Source organism: Lathamus discolor, chromosome 4 (assembly GCF_037157495.1).
Source record: "Lathamus discolor isolate bLatDis1 chromosome 4, bLatDis1.hap1, whole genome shotgun sequence".
NCBI lineage: Eukaryota > Metazoa > Chordata > Aves > Psittaciformes > Psittacidae > Lathamus > Lathamus discolor.
This window is the reverse complement of record NC_088887.1, coordinates 106,940,815-106,957,399: the sequence shown is the minus strand read 5'-3', so window position 1 is coordinate 106,957,399 and position 16,585 is coordinate 106,940,815. Positions and strand designations below refer to the sequence as shown.

General features: G+C 46.0%; 2 protein-coding genes across 5 annotated transcripts; one reads left to right on the top strand and one right to left on the bottom strand.

Annotated features, from left to right (window-relative positions):
• Positions 1-3,426: 3,426 nt before the first annotated feature.
• On the top strand, positions 3,427-7,930 carry GTF3A (general transcription factor IIIA). Of its 2 annotated transcripts, none has more exons than XM_065678477.1 (9): positions 3,427-3,582; positions 3,769-3,869; positions 4,359-4,455; positions 4,643-4,731; positions 5,678-5,751; positions 6,510-6,593; positions 6,996-7,225; positions 7,323-7,379; positions 7,629-7,930. In XM_065678477.1, the coding sequence occupies exons 1-9, from the start codon at positions 3,454-3,456 to the stop codon at positions 7,788-7,790; spliced, it is 1,023 nt and encodes a 340-aa protein (XP_065534549.1). In that variant the 5' UTR covers positions 3,427-3,453; the 3' UTR covers positions 7,791-7,930. The 2 variants fall into 2 exon arrangements, with proteins under 2 accessions (XP_065534549.1, XP_065534548.1); XM_065678476.1 differs by having other exon boundaries at positions 7,320-7,379.
• Positions 7,828-14,006, bottom strand: MTIF3 (mitochondrial translational initiation factor 3). 3 transcript variants are annotated; one of them, XM_065678479.1, is made up of 5 exons: positions 13,889-14,006; positions 11,771-12,440; positions 10,798-11,255; positions 9,401-9,546; positions 7,828-8,111 (listed from the first exon to the last, which is right to left on the bottom strand). In XM_065678479.1, exons 3-5 carry the CDS (start codon positions 11,252-11,254, stop codon positions 7,905-7,907), a joined length of 810 nt encoding a protein of 269 aa, XP_065534551.1. In that variant the 5' UTR covers position 11,255; positions 11,771-12,440; positions 13,889-14,006; the 3' UTR covers positions 7,828-7,904. The 3 variants fall into 3 exon arrangements, with proteins under 3 accessions (XP_065534551.1, XP_065534552.1, XP_065534550.1); XM_065678480.1 differs by having other exon boundaries at positions 11,771-11,894; XM_065678478.1 differs by lacking the exon at positions 11,771-12,440 and having other exon boundaries at positions 13,889-14,005.
• Between the last annotated feature and the right edge of the window lie 2,579 nt (positions 14,007-16,585).

The following is a 16,585-nucleotide window of genomic DNA, read 5'->3' as shown; positions in this document are numbered from 1 at the left end:
TTCTCAACACCAGGCTCCTCAAGTGTGAGCTTTACTGACCACTTACTATACAGTATTTGTGCTCTAATCCAAGAAGACACAAGATGCATTCAGTCAAGTCTAAAAGCTTTGAGAACAATTTCATTTTGTGTAAGCTACCTTTAAAATAATGCATTGGCATAAAACTGAGGAGATGCACTCGTTTGTCAGCCTTGAAAGACACAGCAGTTCCAAGAAGGCATCCACACTAAGCGTCTTCCAGGATAAACGTATTCCACGAATCCCAGTATGTGGATAATATCTTGACATCCTTTCAAAGGAAAACAATTAAAATAATCATCCTGTGGGTACATGCCTAAACATTCCTACATATTCGACATTACCAAAATGGAGTATCAACTGCAATCCTGAAACCTTGGATAGCTTTTATAGCCAAGTAACACATTATTTGCAACACCGTTTCCTGCAGTATGCTGTATGTGGGCTGAACAAATATGGGGAAGGAAATACTTGTTCTGATTTCCCATGAACTTTCCAGGAAAAATCATGCCTTGAATTCACATTAGCATCATTGGCTGCAAACATCAATACACTGTCAAGGTCAAAACATTTGACTATGGTACATTGGTTTTTATCTTTTCAAATATTGCTACTGCAGCTTCCTTACAGTCTTGGAAACAGGCAAACAGACAACAATCTATTCCCTTTTCAACTGTGCAAAGATGAACAGCTACCAAAAAAACCCAACCCTTTCTTGGTTTTGTGCTTCGAGGTATCTGTTGACAAGAAGGAAAGAAGCCATATCCAGCTAAATGTTCACTTTCTTAGTGAGAGAGGATCTAATACACTGCTGGTATACAAAAAAAAGGTCTCTTCCTAGAAAGATGAATTGTCTTACCTGGGAGTGGAAAATTACACTACTGCTTTCACAATCAAGTAATCACTGGAGCTATTACGTACCATACCAGCACAGGTTTCCAGCACACACCACCCATTTCTACTAAAAGAAGCTCCAAGTTTCATCTTTATAAGAAATGCTAGAATTACTTCTTTGCTTTACTCCACTTCCATCTTACTTTCTGTGTGACAGTTCACTGTGCATAACCGAGGAACTCCTCCACAAGCTGCAGGAAGTTTCCTGACAACTATTGCCAGCTTTATTGAGATACTCAACACCATTTCTCCACTGACTCTGTAAAGAAGAAAGCCTTTAATTTCTTTTTAAGACATGTGTGTTCAATGTCTGTGTAATGTTCATAAACATAAGATCTGGGGACTTCAGTAAAGTGCTGCATATAGAGAAATTACTTTTCTTGGAGGCAACGTAAATATGACTTTGCTTTACAGCAGAATAATGGGATGGCAGAATGAAACAGCCTTTGGTCAGAAAAGATACATGTCCCATTCACTCAGCAATTCTTCAGAGGAAAATGAGTATTCATGGCACTATGTACAGTCTTTGCTGGATTGATATTTAATTCTGGGTAGATCCTGCCAGCTTAAAGGAATAGTTTTAATCAGCGTCTGAGGGATTTACTACCCTGTGGGGTTTTGTGTGTGTGAGGGAGTTGTGTGTTTTTTTTCTTGAGGGAATGAACTACTTCAGCTTTCTTGGGGTTTTCCTCCCTTTCAGCTTACAGATTATTAAAATTTGTCAGTAGTAGTGAGGGCCTTGTGTTGGAAATGTACATCTTCAGACTTAACTCTTCTCCACTGTATGTGTTTGCTTCTCAGGTTTACCCTCCACCTCCCACACTGGAAAACGATAAGATCAAATGTGAAAGGGAACCTACTGCTCTTTCCAGCCCTACTAGGGGACTCATCAGTATTCTCCCTCCGTAGTCAGCCAGAGAAGACATCAGCAGCACAGCCCAGTGAGAATCCCTCGGGCCTGGAGTCAGCCTCTATTTATATATTTCCAAACTAAGATTAAAATTCCCAGAGGACCCTGCTGTAATCTCTAACTGGCGTCGCATAGAGCTAACCCTGCGTGCTGAGTATCTGTCCTCTGTGTAGCCAGCAGTGACATTTTCCAAAGTTTTATCCCTTGCATGCTATTTCCTCACCTGTGCTAGAGCCCTGAGGCAAAACCATGTTTTCACAGGCAAAGTCTCAGTAAGGAAGACTGTAAGCTTATTTTTTAAATTTCAGGTATTCTTTATTGCAATTGAGACAAAAAAGTGTAGCAACCTTTTCTTCTTTTTGGTTAGAAGTGGGTATCCTTTCAGACTGACCTCCCTCCCAAAAATAAGGTGATTTGTTGCCATTGCTTTGTGAGGGTCTCACTGACTGATCAGCCCTCCCCTCACTCCTGCTACAGATGAGCAAGATGAGACTTCCCCTAGGGCCACAGGAAACTGCTTCTGGCCCAGCACGAACTCTTCACACTGCTAGCAGCTTCCCTCCACGCAGTGCACTGTGTAGCATCCTTCAGCACTCCTGCCACCACACTTCCTGTGTCCCTTCTCCCATCCACTCCCCATACACTCGATTCATGCTCCTTATTCCAGCCAACCTTCCCGCCCTGTTTCCCTAGGCTGCTCCAAGCACCGCCATCTCTTCAGGCTTTCCCACCACTCGGGACACAAATGAAGAAGGAGGAATAGGAGATTTTCTCCTCGGGACGGTTCCCTTGTCACAGTCCTGTTCCAGCTTTCTCCCCCTGTCCCTCACACTCATGCTGTGGGAAGAATTGCAGCAGATGGGGAAATGTCTTCTAAAATAAAGCTCAGGTGACGACTCATACAATGCAAAGCAGAGCAGATGATGTGACACTGCAGCCCAGCAAGTCAGGTACCACAGAGGTTCAGGGCCCTTCAGCTCAGTGAGTCCCCACAGTAGGACCTCAGGCACCTTGGGGATACAGCATGACCACAGGCCAGGCGGACAGGTCACCTCTGCCACAGGATCCCAGACAGCCAAGACATGGCCTGTGCTGCAAACCCGCGAATTTGGGTGCTGACGGTAGAGAGTGCACAGCAGAAGCTGACACCCGGGTCCACGATACTCCTCCAGCCCAGACCAGGGGCTAACCAGCATGATGCAAACCCCTCCTCTTCCCTGGCACCGCAGGGACTCAAACCACAACTGGCAAGGATCTAACCTGGCACCTGCAGTGCTTCTCGGGGAGACGGCAGGGCCATACATCCCTGAACCCCTGTACGGCTGCGGGGTGGAAGGACCCCGAGTGCGGCCTTTTGGACCCCTGCACCACCAGCTGTCCTCCGGCGCCCGAGAGGGCCCCACACCGGGCAGCAGCGGGGGCTGTGCTGGCGCAGGAGGTAACACAGGGCACCCCGGCTCCAGGCTGCTCGGATGGCGCTCTCGGATGAGGCGGCCCCGACCCTCACAGCACCGCGCCAGAAGCGCCCCACCGACCGCCCCGTCGGACCGCCGCCACAGCCTCACAGCCCGCCCGGCCGGCCGCGCATGCGCCCCGCCCCGCGGCCGGCGCGCTGTCACGTGCCGCGCTGCATGGCCGGAGAGGGGCCGTTGGGGAGCGCGGCCCGCTTCCGCCCGTTCATCTGCTCGTTCCCGGGCTGCGGCTCTTCCTTTACCAAGGGCTGGAGGCTGGACGCGCACCTCTGCCGGCACACGGGACAGGTGAGCCGCGAGCGGGGCGGCTGGCGCCGGACAGGCTGGCGGCGGGCGGGCCGGGCCGGGCCGGTTCACCGCCGGCGGTACCCGGAACCGCACGGGCGGGGTGTGTGCTGCTGAAGGAGCCTCCCGGAGCAGCCGAGTCCCGTAGGAATGGTGTGCCGCTTCTGACCGGCCCTCCCTCCTCCTCAGAGGCCGTATGTCTGCCCTTACGATGGCTGCGGTAAAGGCTTCACCAGAGACTTCCACCGCGCTCGACACATTCTTGTGCACACCGGGGAGAAGCCGTTCGAGTAAGGTCGCGCTTTTTACGTCTTCAAACGGATTATGCTAGTCCTGACGGAAGTGGAGTTGAAACTGATGTGTGCGTGCTATGCATGCCTAGCACTGGCACCATGGGGGCTGCCTAACAGTGCGCGCACAGGGTGAGAGCTGTGGGAAACAGCAGCCTAAAGCCTCCTATCTGGCTGTGAGCCGTAATAGGAACGGGCAGGTCTCTCATTAGAATGCAGAATTAAAAGAAGGAAGGACAGTTATTACTAAGCTTTTAACAGCTGCATGTCATGGATTAGGAGCTAGGAATTCCTGCATGCTTTATTAAGTATCTCTTCTGGTGGCTTTTGGTTGTAACTTAGCCTGTATTTCTGGGTTGTTACGGCAAATTTTTATGTTTGGGTTGAGTTTCAGTTACTCTTTGTGTATTCTTCTTGTCCGGCAATTTCTGTATCTGCCTATGAAACAAATCACTGTTTGGGAGTGATGATAATGTAGTTCATTCGTAGGTGCACAGCTGATGGCTGCAATGAGAAATTCAGAACAAAGTCAAACTTAAAGAAGCACGTTGAGCGCAAGCATCAGAATCGGAAAAGGCAGTATGTGGTGAGTAATTATCTTTGATACTGCAAAGTGGAGGCTAAACAAGCTCCTTTTTGTGTATCTAGTGAAATACTTCAACGTGTTATTATGCGGTACTTGCATGAGTTCAAATACTGTGGGATTTCAGCAAACACATGTGGACTGGGCTTTCGTTATTTGGTCTCTAATGGTAACTTCATTTCCTAAATAGTGTGACTTCGAGGGCTGTAACGCGTCTTTCAGGAAGCATCAACAACTTAAAGTTCATCAGTGTTACCACACCAATGAGCCTCCCTTCAAGTAGGTGGATAATTTTAATAATGAACTTTAACAATTCCATAAACACTGTAGATGAAAACAGGAAACTTTTCTCAACCTTTTCATTAATGTAGCATTTACAAAAGCAGCAAAACCAAAACTGGAATGGATTTGTAGTCATGGCTGCAAGTACATTTCTTGTGCAAGTGCTTTGCTCAGTAGTCTGGTTTTTTGTTTCTTGGTGCTCTGTAACTCTTAGCATTCCAGATGTTTTCTATGGGTTTATTACAGGTTCACAGGAAAAATAAACAAAAAGACACCCCAGCTTCTAGTTCACAGAGTCTGAAATACAAGCATAAGAGCTTGCAGGGTAATGAAAAATGCAGCTGTTTTTCAGTAAAAAGAAGTGATGTGGCTGAAATCAAGTGAGCAGTAGCTTAAAAAAGGTGAAAGGCTTGGACACCAATCTGAGAAGCTGTGAGTCTATGATTTCATTCTTTATAGGACACATCCGTATAGATCTGATGAAAGCAAAGTTTAGCCTTGTGTTTGTTATAGGTGGAACACACTTAACAGGAGTGTTCCACTTAAGTGACGTTCACTAGTACAGCTGTGTGACAGGCACTAAAAATACTGTTGGTGCTCTGCTGCTGCTCTGCTGTATCTGTACAAACCACTTAAACTCTCTGCTTTCTATGTCTTTTATCTTTGAAGAGCCTGCTGTGTAGAGACGATATAAGGCTTGATTCTTTAGCTAAAGCTTAACTTGCTGTATATATGGAAACTACTATAATTTCACTCGAGGGGATCAGAGTCCTCTATTACAAACGTATTATGGAATTTACTTTTACAAGGCAGGGGAGGACACATAGAACAGATCTTTAGGCAAAGGCAAACTTGTATTATTTTGTCCACTTTAATAGTTCTTAAGGAGCAAAAAATACTTGGATGCAGTGAAAGAAATTAAACCAGTGTATTTTATACCTAGATGTAATAGTGAAGGATGTGGAAAGTGCTTTTCTACCCCAAGTCATCTAAAGCGGCATGAAAAGATACATGAAGGTAATAGTTTTTCTTCTTGCTTCAGTTTCATTTTAGCAAAGGAAAAAGGACTTCTTCAGTACAGAGAATAGGCAAGGATGCTCACAGGCACAAAAGTGTTCTGGGCCTAGTGGTCCAGTCACACCAAACAAGAACACCTGTTTTGAGTAGTCACGTCGGATACAGTTGCAAGGCGTTGCACTGTTCGGTTACTTGTGTCAGGCTGAACAGAGCTTGGGATGCCTTCAGTAACTTATTTTCCTAATGTACCTCCTTGTCAATAATCCATCTTCTGGAGGTGGGCTGATGGTTGAAGACTCTAGCCTAGACTTCCAGAGGTTAGGATCAATTACCAGTTCTGCACCATATTTCCTATGGAGCCTTGGCAAAACCATGTAGACTTGCATTGTTTGAAGTTATTAATGTACCTATGTGAAAGGTATTTAAGTGGAATTGTCAGGAGCTGGTCATGTATGTTTGAGCTAATCCTGTTACACTCCTGTCTGTTATTTCAGTATGATTGACAGCTAACAAGCTTTCCAGTGCTAGAAAAAACCCCAACAAACCCAGGGGACTAGGTAGAGTATCAAAAAGCTGTGATTTGCACTGTGTTCCTTTCTTAAGACAGGATGTTCTTGTGTTAATTTGGGTTGGTTGCAGTATGGGAGGAGGAATACCGGCCTTTAATTTTCAAATGCTGGAAGAGGAGTCCCCCCTTGAAAAACTGGACTCTGTTTGCCAAAATCTTTGTGATTGTAAATGTCTGTCCTGTCCAACAGGCTATGCATGCAAGAAAGAAGACTGCTCATATACGGGAAAAACTTGGTCGGAGCTTCTGAAACATAATAAAGAAAGCCATGCAGGTAAACTCAAAATGATTATGTAGCAGAACTGAACTTTTGATACAAACAGGAACCAAACTGCTAATTTGAGGAGTTCATGCTGAAATTTCATAAACTTGTCATTGTGTCCAGATGAACTTGTATACTAATGCTTTATTGGTAAAATGGTTGTCGCTCTGGCTAGACCTTTAACTGATGGAATGCTGCTCAATGTACTAACTTTGTGCAAGTTCTCATTAACTTGATCACAAAGTAATGTAGGATTTAGGATCTGGATAATTCATACTGCATTATTCTCTTCCAATCTGAGCTCCTTGCAATTTTTGTGGATTTTAGCATTGTTTTAGAGCACTACTAAGGTTTGATTCTGAGCTTCTGTAAGAAGCTATTAATTTATACTTTGCCTGTCTCTCTCCTACTCAGACATAATCATTTGCAGTGAGTGTAACAGAACTTTTAAAAGGAAAGATTATCTCAAGAGGCATCAAAAAGTACACGCTGCCGAGAGGGAGGTCTGCAGATGCCCAAAAGAAGGATGTGGGAGAACTTACACAACTGTATTTAACCTTCAAAGCCATATCCTCTCTTTTCACGAGGAGCAAAAACCGTTCTCCTGCAATTATCCAGGCTGTGGAAGAACATTTGCAATGAAGGTATGTATTTATTTTTTTTTTACACTGTTCTAATCTGAATCACATAATGTGAAATGATAAACCTAACTTTTTTTCCTGTTCCTTATAACCGTAGCAGAGCCTAGCAAGGCACGCAGTTGTACATGATCCTGAGAAGAAAAAGCTGAATTTGAAAGTAAGTTGTACTCTTGAAAAAAGTACTCTCAACCATACCCTGTCACTTCAGAGGAGAATAAATATTACATGTTTCAGAGTAAGACTTCATGCAGGAAAGCAGACCAGCTGTCTACTTAATTTGGGAGATTCTTAATTCTGAAGCTCCTTTAAATGATGCAGTGCTGGCATTGTCTTCTTTCCCCACCACATTAGTAGACTTTGCTCCATGGATATGTCAAGTTGCTAATCATGCATTTATTTCTGCCAGACAAAGCGTTCTCGTCCTAAGAGGAGCTTAGCCTCTCGTCTGAGCGGCTACATTCCTCCGAAAACACAACCAGGGATGGATGCTGTTGTGACACAAAGCAAGACAATGGATAAGCCCACGGAAAGTGAAATACCAACTGTTGAAATTCTGACTCTGCAGTAAAGGTGGACTGAGACGATTCTTCATGGAATAATCAATGTAAAGTTCAACAATAATTTTATTATATTTATAGGGTTGTGTTTGTTTTTAAGTAAGAGATTTTACCTTTTTATAAAGTCACTGATGCAACTCATTTGATTTCAGATCTTCGTCTTTCTTTTCTGTACTGTTTTTCTGTTTTTCCATCTTCTGGTACGCTTTCAGCTCTTTGTCAGACATGTGTCTCAAAATACAGCTACTCACTCCTTCTCTAGTAATTTTTGGCTTGGAAAGGTATGTGGCTTTCTCAGACACAGTCTCCAAAATCTGATCAAAAAGCATGAACTAAAAAGAAGGAGAAAACCAGGGTTAAGTGCACAAACACAGGTGAAAAATATTTCAGGCTGTCTGTAATGACATGATCTCCTGCTTGTCCTTTAGCTGTTAGCTGAAATGAGCTAGTTGCTGGTCCTGGTTTGAGCAGTTAAGCTTGTCCTTTCCTAATCTGTTCTTCACTCATTAGCAGGTTTAGGAAGGTTACCAGAGGAATTAAGCCATTTCCTAACACTTAGGCTGACTTCCTGACTCATCCTGGTTTTGCTGTTTGAAGAAGTCTATGAAAGTGGACTGCATCTGACTCATCCCCACCATCCTCTTCCACTAGATTTGGCCATATTATTACAGGGCTTTCCTCTTAAGGGGCAGTATTGTTCTAAGGTCAGCAGAACTTGGTAGTATTGAATGCACTGATACACACTGGATTCATGTAACAAGCTGAACTCTTAAGCTCACAACCAAGCTTTTAAATATAAGGACATAAATCTGGATATCCAGTTCTTCCTCATGTTACTCTTTCCCTGTGAATTCAACTTCTATGAAAAGTTTTTGTTCCTTCTGGATGAATCGATACCACAATTTTCTTCCAGAAATTTAGTAGAGAAGATCATCAGGGAAACCTAATTCACTGCACATATTAAAAGGAAAAAAGAAAACAAATTCTTACATGGAATCTTTACAAAAAAAGCCACTTGCGCAAATGACAGTGGAAACAAGTCTCAAGGCCCTGCAGTTATACTCATGAGTAAGTTGCCACCAGCTCCCCAACTTATTTATAGATGTTTACTTTGCCAGTCTTGGAACACCATCCCAGTAGTTTTTCACACAGCAGTGGGCAACTAACATTAGCCACCATTGCACAAATGCACCTTCAGAACAACAGTTAGATTAGTGAAATAATCCAGCTAAAATACCAGCAGAGTTTTTTTAAACCTTACTACTAAACTTTTCAGTGAGTGACCTGGCTTAGGGCAGTGGCAAGGAAATTTCACCAGCACAGTTAATAAGATGGGGCTGCAAAGGAGTAGGAACTGCTTAGACTCTGCTGTCAAAGCTAGCATTGTAACTGCATTATTAAAGCATGGTGTTTGACATGTCTCTATGGGACTACTTTCCTAGAACTGCAGTGTTTGAACAGAAGCAGTTGAAGGTGGGACAGCCATTCCTTTAATGGGACACAGACCTTCACTTATTTTTAGCAGTACATGATATATTAAAACAGTACTGAATAGGGCAAATTAATACAAGTACAGTTATGTAATGAAACTGGTTGGTTCAGCTTTCAGAAGTGCACTTACCATGTCTGTATGGCTATCTTTCGCTTGCCGGATGGTAATTTTAACTTGGTATTTCTTTTCGATCCACTGGGCTATCTGTTTAGTCTTGGTGTCTAAGTCGTTCTTGGCAATAGCTGAAGAAAAGGACAACTCCTTCCGAACCATCTCTGTTTAAAACAGAACTAAAACTGTATTGGCTTAACATCTGACAAACCTTTGCTGTCTTTCAACAGCTTATGGTGCTTGATCTGCTTAACTCCCCTGCCCTGTGCTGCTTTCTCATACACAGAGCATCTAAATCTCATTGTCACAGCAGGCACCACTCCCACCTTGGAAGGTGGCTACTTGATATCTCGCACTCACCGCTGTAATTGGGAGGCTGAGTGCATGTTTGAAGCATACAGGGAAGTTTCTTCAGGATCAGAAGGCTTTAAGTATTTTTTATTTTAATTACAGTTTTGTTCATACCACCCACAATGCAGGTCTAACAGATAAACAGCTAAGTGCTGGATCTGGATTTAAAGACCCAGTGTGCAAACTCTACATTCTGCACATAGTACGGTTGAATGTAAAAGCTCTGAAGTTACAGCCCTCTTAATCTGAAACCCGTTTTCTTGAATGGTGAAGCACAATATTCAACTGAAAGTGTGATGCCTTGAATTACATTTCATTTGTGCTCTCTTCCTCCTTAAAGATTTCTCTGAAGTAGTTACCATGTGAACAATCTTTTTGTAGCTTCTTGAACAGAAAAAGTCACTACCATAATAGTGCTCTCCTCTAAAATCGAAACTCTACCCACAGCACTGATACCTTTGTCAGCCTGAGGATAAGAGAAGAGGGTATAAGGTCAGACACCCTTTCTAAAACCTACTTGCCAAACTTAGTTTTTTAAACTGCTGGAGCAGGCTTACTTATAAACAGCTGAGACCTGAGAAGCATTCAGTATAAAAGTTGTTCTCTTCCTCTGTACAAGAAGGGGCTCCAGACTTTGTCTTCCTCACAGTAAGCTGGGGAAAGAATGTTTTGTGACTACCGGTGACAAAACTTTGTAATTATATAAGTGTATCTGTTGCTCAGTTTGTAAAAACTGCCTGTCACTTTATGCCTCAAAGGAACAGGAATTCAGTGAGGCTCATGGAACCAGAGTCCAGTTGTATTCACTTAAACATAAGTATTTTTTTTAAAGCCAGAAGGTGCCAAGATAGTAAATCCTGAGAAGGCAACAGAAGGCTTCTCCATGGAAGACTAGTCTAAGCCAAAATGTTATCTTCACCACTGCAAATCTTTAATAGCGTGGACTGAAGTGACATTGCTTTGGATTTACACAAATGCAAGTAAGAGGATTTCATCTGCTGAAACCACTTCTAATGCAGCATTTGCCAAAGTGCTCAGTGTTGCAGTGTCAATAATGCACATACCTGATTTTGCACTTGACTTTTTCTTCTCTGCACGTTTCAGCTGTTCTTCATGAATCTGCTGCCCAGTCATTAGTCTATATACAGGAGGTTCTTCATTCTCACGCAGAAGAACTAGTTTCAGATCATGTTGATCCATAAGTTTGAGTGCCTCAGCTCGGTGCATGTTTCCTAAGCTCTCTCCATCCTGGTTGATGACGTGCAATATCCGATAAGGAATTCTTCGCCCAACGCTTCCAAATGCTGTTTTTGGCTCCTTGGGAGATTTTTTAGCTGTACAAAACGGCTGTGTAAGTCCAAACACTGTTGACTTTGTAGGGTCAGACACCACCATCCAGAATGGAGAAAAGATCCTCTTCTGTTGTGTTTGTGTCAGAAGAGTACCGCAGAATCTTTTTGCGTATCTCTGCTCGTTTCTGGTTGCTTGACACAGAAGTTTCATCACACAAAAGGCAGTCATTCTGAGGAGGCAGTGAAGAAGACAAAACAAGTTACCCCCATCAGCCAAATACTTCTAGTTACATTAGAAAGACTTGGCTCCAGTTCAGTAAACCCTAGCCCCTAAAACTACTCTTTCAAAAAGATGCAGTGGTGTTACTATACAGAATGAGCAAACAACAGTAATTTTACAGTAACAGAGGGCTTTAACCTGGAGAGAAAATCTGACAGCAAAATTTATGAAGAGTTGATGTTATCTTCAGTAATTTAAAATTAGAGCCTGGACTCCTTTAAAGAACCCCATACTTGTAGTTCATTCCTCCTCACAGGAGTATCCACTCTTACACACGTTTTTGTGTACAGAAAGATAAGCCAATAGTTAAGAGGAGAACATGCTGTCAAATAAAAAGGCATGTCACACTTCTAAAGTTCAGTCCAGATTTTTTTTCAGGAGGTATCTAACGATAGGACTTTCTTCCTGGTTCCAGTAATCACCTTTGGAAAGTGTTTCATTTAAATCACATGAATTCAGAATCACCTTAATCATGGAGTGAATGGAGTGGCAATTTGTGCAGTGTCTCTCAGCAGCCATTCCAACATCTGCAGCCTGACTCTTCAATGCAGGTTTTGGAATTCCAAAGCCTTCGCCATACAGTGTAAGACTGCAATGCAAAGTCTTCACCTTGGCATTAAACTTCACAAATTAACCATTACTATACTTGAAAATATGGTTTATCTCCCAGGGTTGAAAACTTCTCCATAGCCAGCATGCAACTTGCTTCTCATAGCACTGGCCCCAAGCAATGTATTTCTCTGTTTTCCAAGAGTCACTGTGGAAGCTGTCCAGCTGCTAATTGCTCTTAAATGGATTCACTGATATTATGTCAGTAACCTTAATTTTTAAAGCTTCTTCACTGTCATTAAAGCTCAAGTTCTACTGATTCAGACATGCTCCAAAGTGAAAACAGTGCCTTAATTTTAGACTTACTTTATCAGACATTTAAAGTTATCAATTGACTCTACCAGTTTTTCACAAACATTAAATTTAGGGTGGCATATTCCTATTTATAGTGAGCTGATTTTTTCCAGTTACCAGAACTATTTGAATTTCTTACATGCAGAAAGCATGCACCTAAGTGCCATTTCACTAGGACCATTCAATAAAAACATCCCATAATGATACTTTTCTTCCTGAATGACAAAAAAATCTAGTGGGGAAAAAGAGAAAAAAGACACGGATAAGACTTGCCTGCAACACATGAACTGTAAAATAAACAACAGATTCATAAGCCTAAGATCCCCACATGCAAATTGAAGTTTAAATAGTTACAGGCATCTGTCCTGGCATAATACTCATGCAGCTACAGAATCACAGACTGGTTTGGGTTGGAAGGGAATTTAAAGCTCATCCAGTTCCAACCCCCCTGCCATGGGCAAAGCCCTTCCACTAGACCAGGCTGCTTAAAGGACCATCAAAGCATTCAAAACAAACCTCAAAATACCCGTGCTTGAAATTAAAGACTAATCTTTGAGGCATTTCTTCCATTATATTTTTCCCCTATTTTTCCCTGGTTCATGGATTCCCATGGCAATTTTGGTGCACCTGACCATTATTTGCATTTCATTCAAAGCTTCAGAAATCAGCTGGTTTTTAACATCTGTGAAAACTTGAGAAATAAAGAGCAAACCGTGGAGTACTATCTGCAGTTTTGGTATTCTGTGTTTAAAGGCAGCAAGTACAGGGAAAGCCAAAGATGATACAGGAAACCAAACGTGATACCACAGGAGCTGGCAGGAGTACGACGTCTTTTGCCTAGGGAAGAATGTGACTCCACTCTATAAATATATGCATGTGTGACACTGTAAACACACATCCATGTGCTTGCATATATGTGGAGAAGGCTGCTCAGCCTGGGGTTTGCAAGCTCTTTCCTCAGCAAGGATGAGGAACTATTTATGATTCTAAGGAGTCCTGTCCCAGGAACAAGTAAATAAACTGTGAATAAACAGTCTGAGCATGTGGACAGGTTGAAGCCTGGGGCAGATTAACTTTTAGCAGTCGATACAAAGCTGAGGGTGCTGAGGCACTGGCACAGGTTGCCCAGAGAAGCTGTGGCTGCCCCATCCCTGGCAATGTTCAAGGCCAGGTTGGACGGGGCTTTGACCAACGCGGTCTGATGGAAGCTGTCCCTGCCTGTGTCAAGGGGTTGGAACTGGATGAGCTTTAAGGTCCCTTCCAACCCAAACCATTCCGCGGTTCTGCGGTCAGTGAGGACGGCTGTGTCGGGCGCTCTAGTGCGCAGGCAGGCCGCAGGCGTTCCGTACTCACGGGACGCGTTTCGCCGCGCACGCAGGGGCTCCGCGCAGCTGCTACAGAGGCGTGCCTTGCCGGAGCCGCTGCTGCGCTTCCCTGCGCTGCCTCGAGTGAACGTGCGCTGTGGAGAGGCCCTTTGAACTCTGCGCGTGGATCTGTGCGGGGCTCTGCGCGGACGTGCCCGGGTGTGCTCGCCGGGGAGGTCACCAAGTGCGTGCGTGCGTGCGTGCGTGCGTGCGAGCGACCCTGGCACTCGGGCCCAGCGGTGTGTCGGTGCAGGCCCGGAGCCCGCCGGGCCTCCCCGGCCCGCGTCCCCCACCTCCCGCGCCGGGCGGCTCTTACCTGCCAGCAGGGCCGAGCCGCCGGCCCCGGCCCGCCGCACCGAGCCGAGTGAGCGGCCTGGGCCGCCGGAAGGCAGGGGACTGCCCCACCTCTGCCCCTTCCTCTTCCTCCTTCTCTTCCGCCTCCCGCTGCGTCCCCTTGTGCGTGCGCGTGTCCGCGGTAGCCGGGCGCGCTCCCGCGCAGCGCCCGTGTTCCCGGGGCCTCGGACGTGCGGTTGCTGTATGGGTGTGACCGGGGTGCGTGTGTGTGTGCACTGTGTGTGTGCACTGTGTGTGCACTGTGTGTGTGCACTGTGTGTGTGTGCACTGTGTGTGTGTGCACTGTGTGTGTGCACTGTGTGTGCGTGCACTGTGTGTGTGCACTGTGTGTGCGTGCACTGTGTGTGCACTGTGTGTGCGTGTGTGTGCACTGTGTGTGCGTGTGCGTGCACTGTGTGTGCGTGTGTGTGCACTGTGTGTGTGCACTGTGTGTGCACTGTGTGTGCACTGTGTGTGCGTGTGTGTGCACTGTGTGTGCGTGTGTGTGCACTGTGTGTGCACTGTGTGTGCACTGTGTGTGTGCATTGTGTGTGCGTGCACTGTGTGTGCACTGTGTGTGCACTGTGTGTGCGTGTGTGTGCACTGTGTGTGCGTGGGCGTGCATGTGTGTGTGCACTGTGTGTGCACTGTGTGTGTGTGCGTGTGTGTGTGCAGTGTGTGTGCACTGTGTGTGTGTGTGCGTGCATGTGTGTGTGCACTGTGTGTGCACTGTGTGTGCGTGCACTGTGTGTGCGTGTGCGTGCATGTGTGTGTGCACTGTGTGTGTGCACTGTGTGTGCACTGTGTGTGCGTGCACTGTGTGTGCGTGTGCGTGCATGTGTGTGTGCACTGTGTGTGCACTGTGTGTGTGTGCACTGTGTGTGCATGTGCATGCATGTGTGTGTGCACTGTGTGTGTGCACTGTGCGTACACTGTGTGTGCGTGTGTGTGCACTGTGTGTGCGTGTGTGTGCACTGTGTGTGCGTGTGCATGCACTGTGTGTGTGCATGTGTGTGTGCACTGTGTGCGTGCACTGTGTGTGCGTGCACTGTGTGTGCGTGTGTGTGCACTGTGTGTGCGTGTGCGTGCATGTGTGTGTGCACTGTGTGTGTGCACTGTGTGTGCGTGCACTGTGTGTGCGTGCACTGTGTGTGCGTGTGTGTGCACTGTGTGTGCGTGTGCGTGCATGTGTGTGTGCACTGTGTGTGTGCACTGTGTGTGTGCACTCTGTGTGCGTGCACTGTGTGTGCGTGTGTGTGCACTGTGTGTGCGTGTGCGTGCATGTGTGTGTGCACTGTGTGTGCACTGTGTGTGCGTGTGCATGCATGTGTGTGTGCACTGTGTGTGTGCACTGTGTGTGCGTGCACTGTGTGTGCGTGTGTGTGCACTGTGTGTGCGTGTGCATGCACTGTGTGTGTGCACTGTGTGTGCATGTGTGTGTGCACTGTGTGTGCATGCACTGTGTGTGCGTGTGCACTGTGCGTGTGTGTGTGTGCACTGTGTGTGTGCACTGTGTGTGCAGGGCTGGCTGCCTGTCTGCACACGTGTGCACGCTTGGCGCACCCATAGTGGGTATGTCGAGAGGTACTTGTGCATGGGGAGGTCTGTACATACAGAAAGTTTGTGCCTCCTTGCACTGTGCACTTCTTTGTGTATCTGAGTATTCCTCTTGTGTCCGTGCATTTCCGTGTTGATGTATGTGTGGTGTGTGTGTCTGGTTCTACATGTGTGGTTGTTGGGTTGAGTTGTTTTCCTCCGTGTGCCACTACTGTCATTTTGATTTAGTTTTGTTGATTCTGTATGTATTTGCTGCACTGGGGTTGTTGCAGTTGGGTGTAAGGACCTCTGCGAGGAGATGCTTCTTGCTGTGGCCAGTGGCCTTCCCAGGGCAGTGGTTTGTGGCTGTGAGTGGGGAGGATCATAGAATCCCAGATCGGTTTGTGTTGGAAGGGACCCGAAAGATCACCCAGTCCCAAACCCCTGCCATGGGCAGGGACACCTTCCACTAGACCAGGTTACTCAAATCCTCTTCCAACCTGGCCTTGAACACTTCCAGGGATGGAGCAGCCACTACTTCTCCGGGCAACCTGTGCCAGTGCCTCACCGTCCTCACAGGGAAGAATTTCTTCCTTACCATCTAATTTAAATTTTTCCTGTGACAGTTTAAAGCTATTGCCCTTGTCCGATCCCTACATGTCCTTGTAAAAAGTCCCTTCCCACATTTCCTGTAGGCCCCTTTAGGCGCTGTAAGACTGTTACAAGGTCTCCCTGGAGTCAGTCTTCTCCAGGTTGAACAAGCCCAGCTCCCTCAGCCTGCCTCCATAGGGGAGGTGCCCTCTGATCATCTTCATGGCTTCCTCTGGACTCACTCCAGCAGCTCAGCGTCCCCGCCCGCAGCTGAACACAGAGCTGATCGCAGTAAGAGGCTGTGCATGCCGAGTGCTTTGCCTGTCTGGTGCTTATGGAGGCTGCGCACGTGAGCCTCCGCTGTACCTGCCCGCACATTGTCGCACATCGCTCCCGCTGTCCCCAGCCATAACGCGGTGCTGGTGTGACTGAACAAGCGGTGCTGTGGGCCTGTGTCAGTGCCAGGGTTGCCAAGAGTTAGTGGTGCACGTGCGATGTGTCCCAGCGTGTGGTAGAGCTGTGTCTGCAGGGGTCAGCAGCAGCGTGTGCCTTT

Bases quoted from the DNA above. Each gene is read 5' to 3' on its own strand.
- GTF3A (XM_065678476.1), top strand. From the start codon at position 3,454: ATGGCCGGAGAGGGGCCGTTGGGGAGCGCGGCCCGCTTCCGCCCGTTC. The intron at 3,870-4,358 runs GTAAGGTCGCGC...GTTCATTCGTAG, and splicing joins ACCGGGGAGAAGCCGTTCGA to GTGCACAGCTGATGGCTGCA. The intron at 7,226-7,319 runs GTATGTATTTAT...TTATAACCGTAG, and splicing joins GAAGAACATTTGCAATGAAG to CAGAGCCTAGCAAGGCACGC.
- MTIF3 (XM_065678479.1), bottom strand. From the start codon at position 11,254: ATGACTGCCTTTTGTGTGATGAAACTTCTGTGTCAAGCAACCAGAAAC. The intron at 9,547-10,797 runs GTATGTGCATTA...TGTTTTAAACAG, and splicing joins AAAGTCAAGTGCAAAATCAG to AGATGGTTCGGAAGGAGTTG. The intron at 8,112-9,400 runs GTAAGTGCACTT...CCTTCTTTTTAG, and splicing joins AAGATAGCCATACAGACATG to TTCATGCTTTTTGATCAGAT.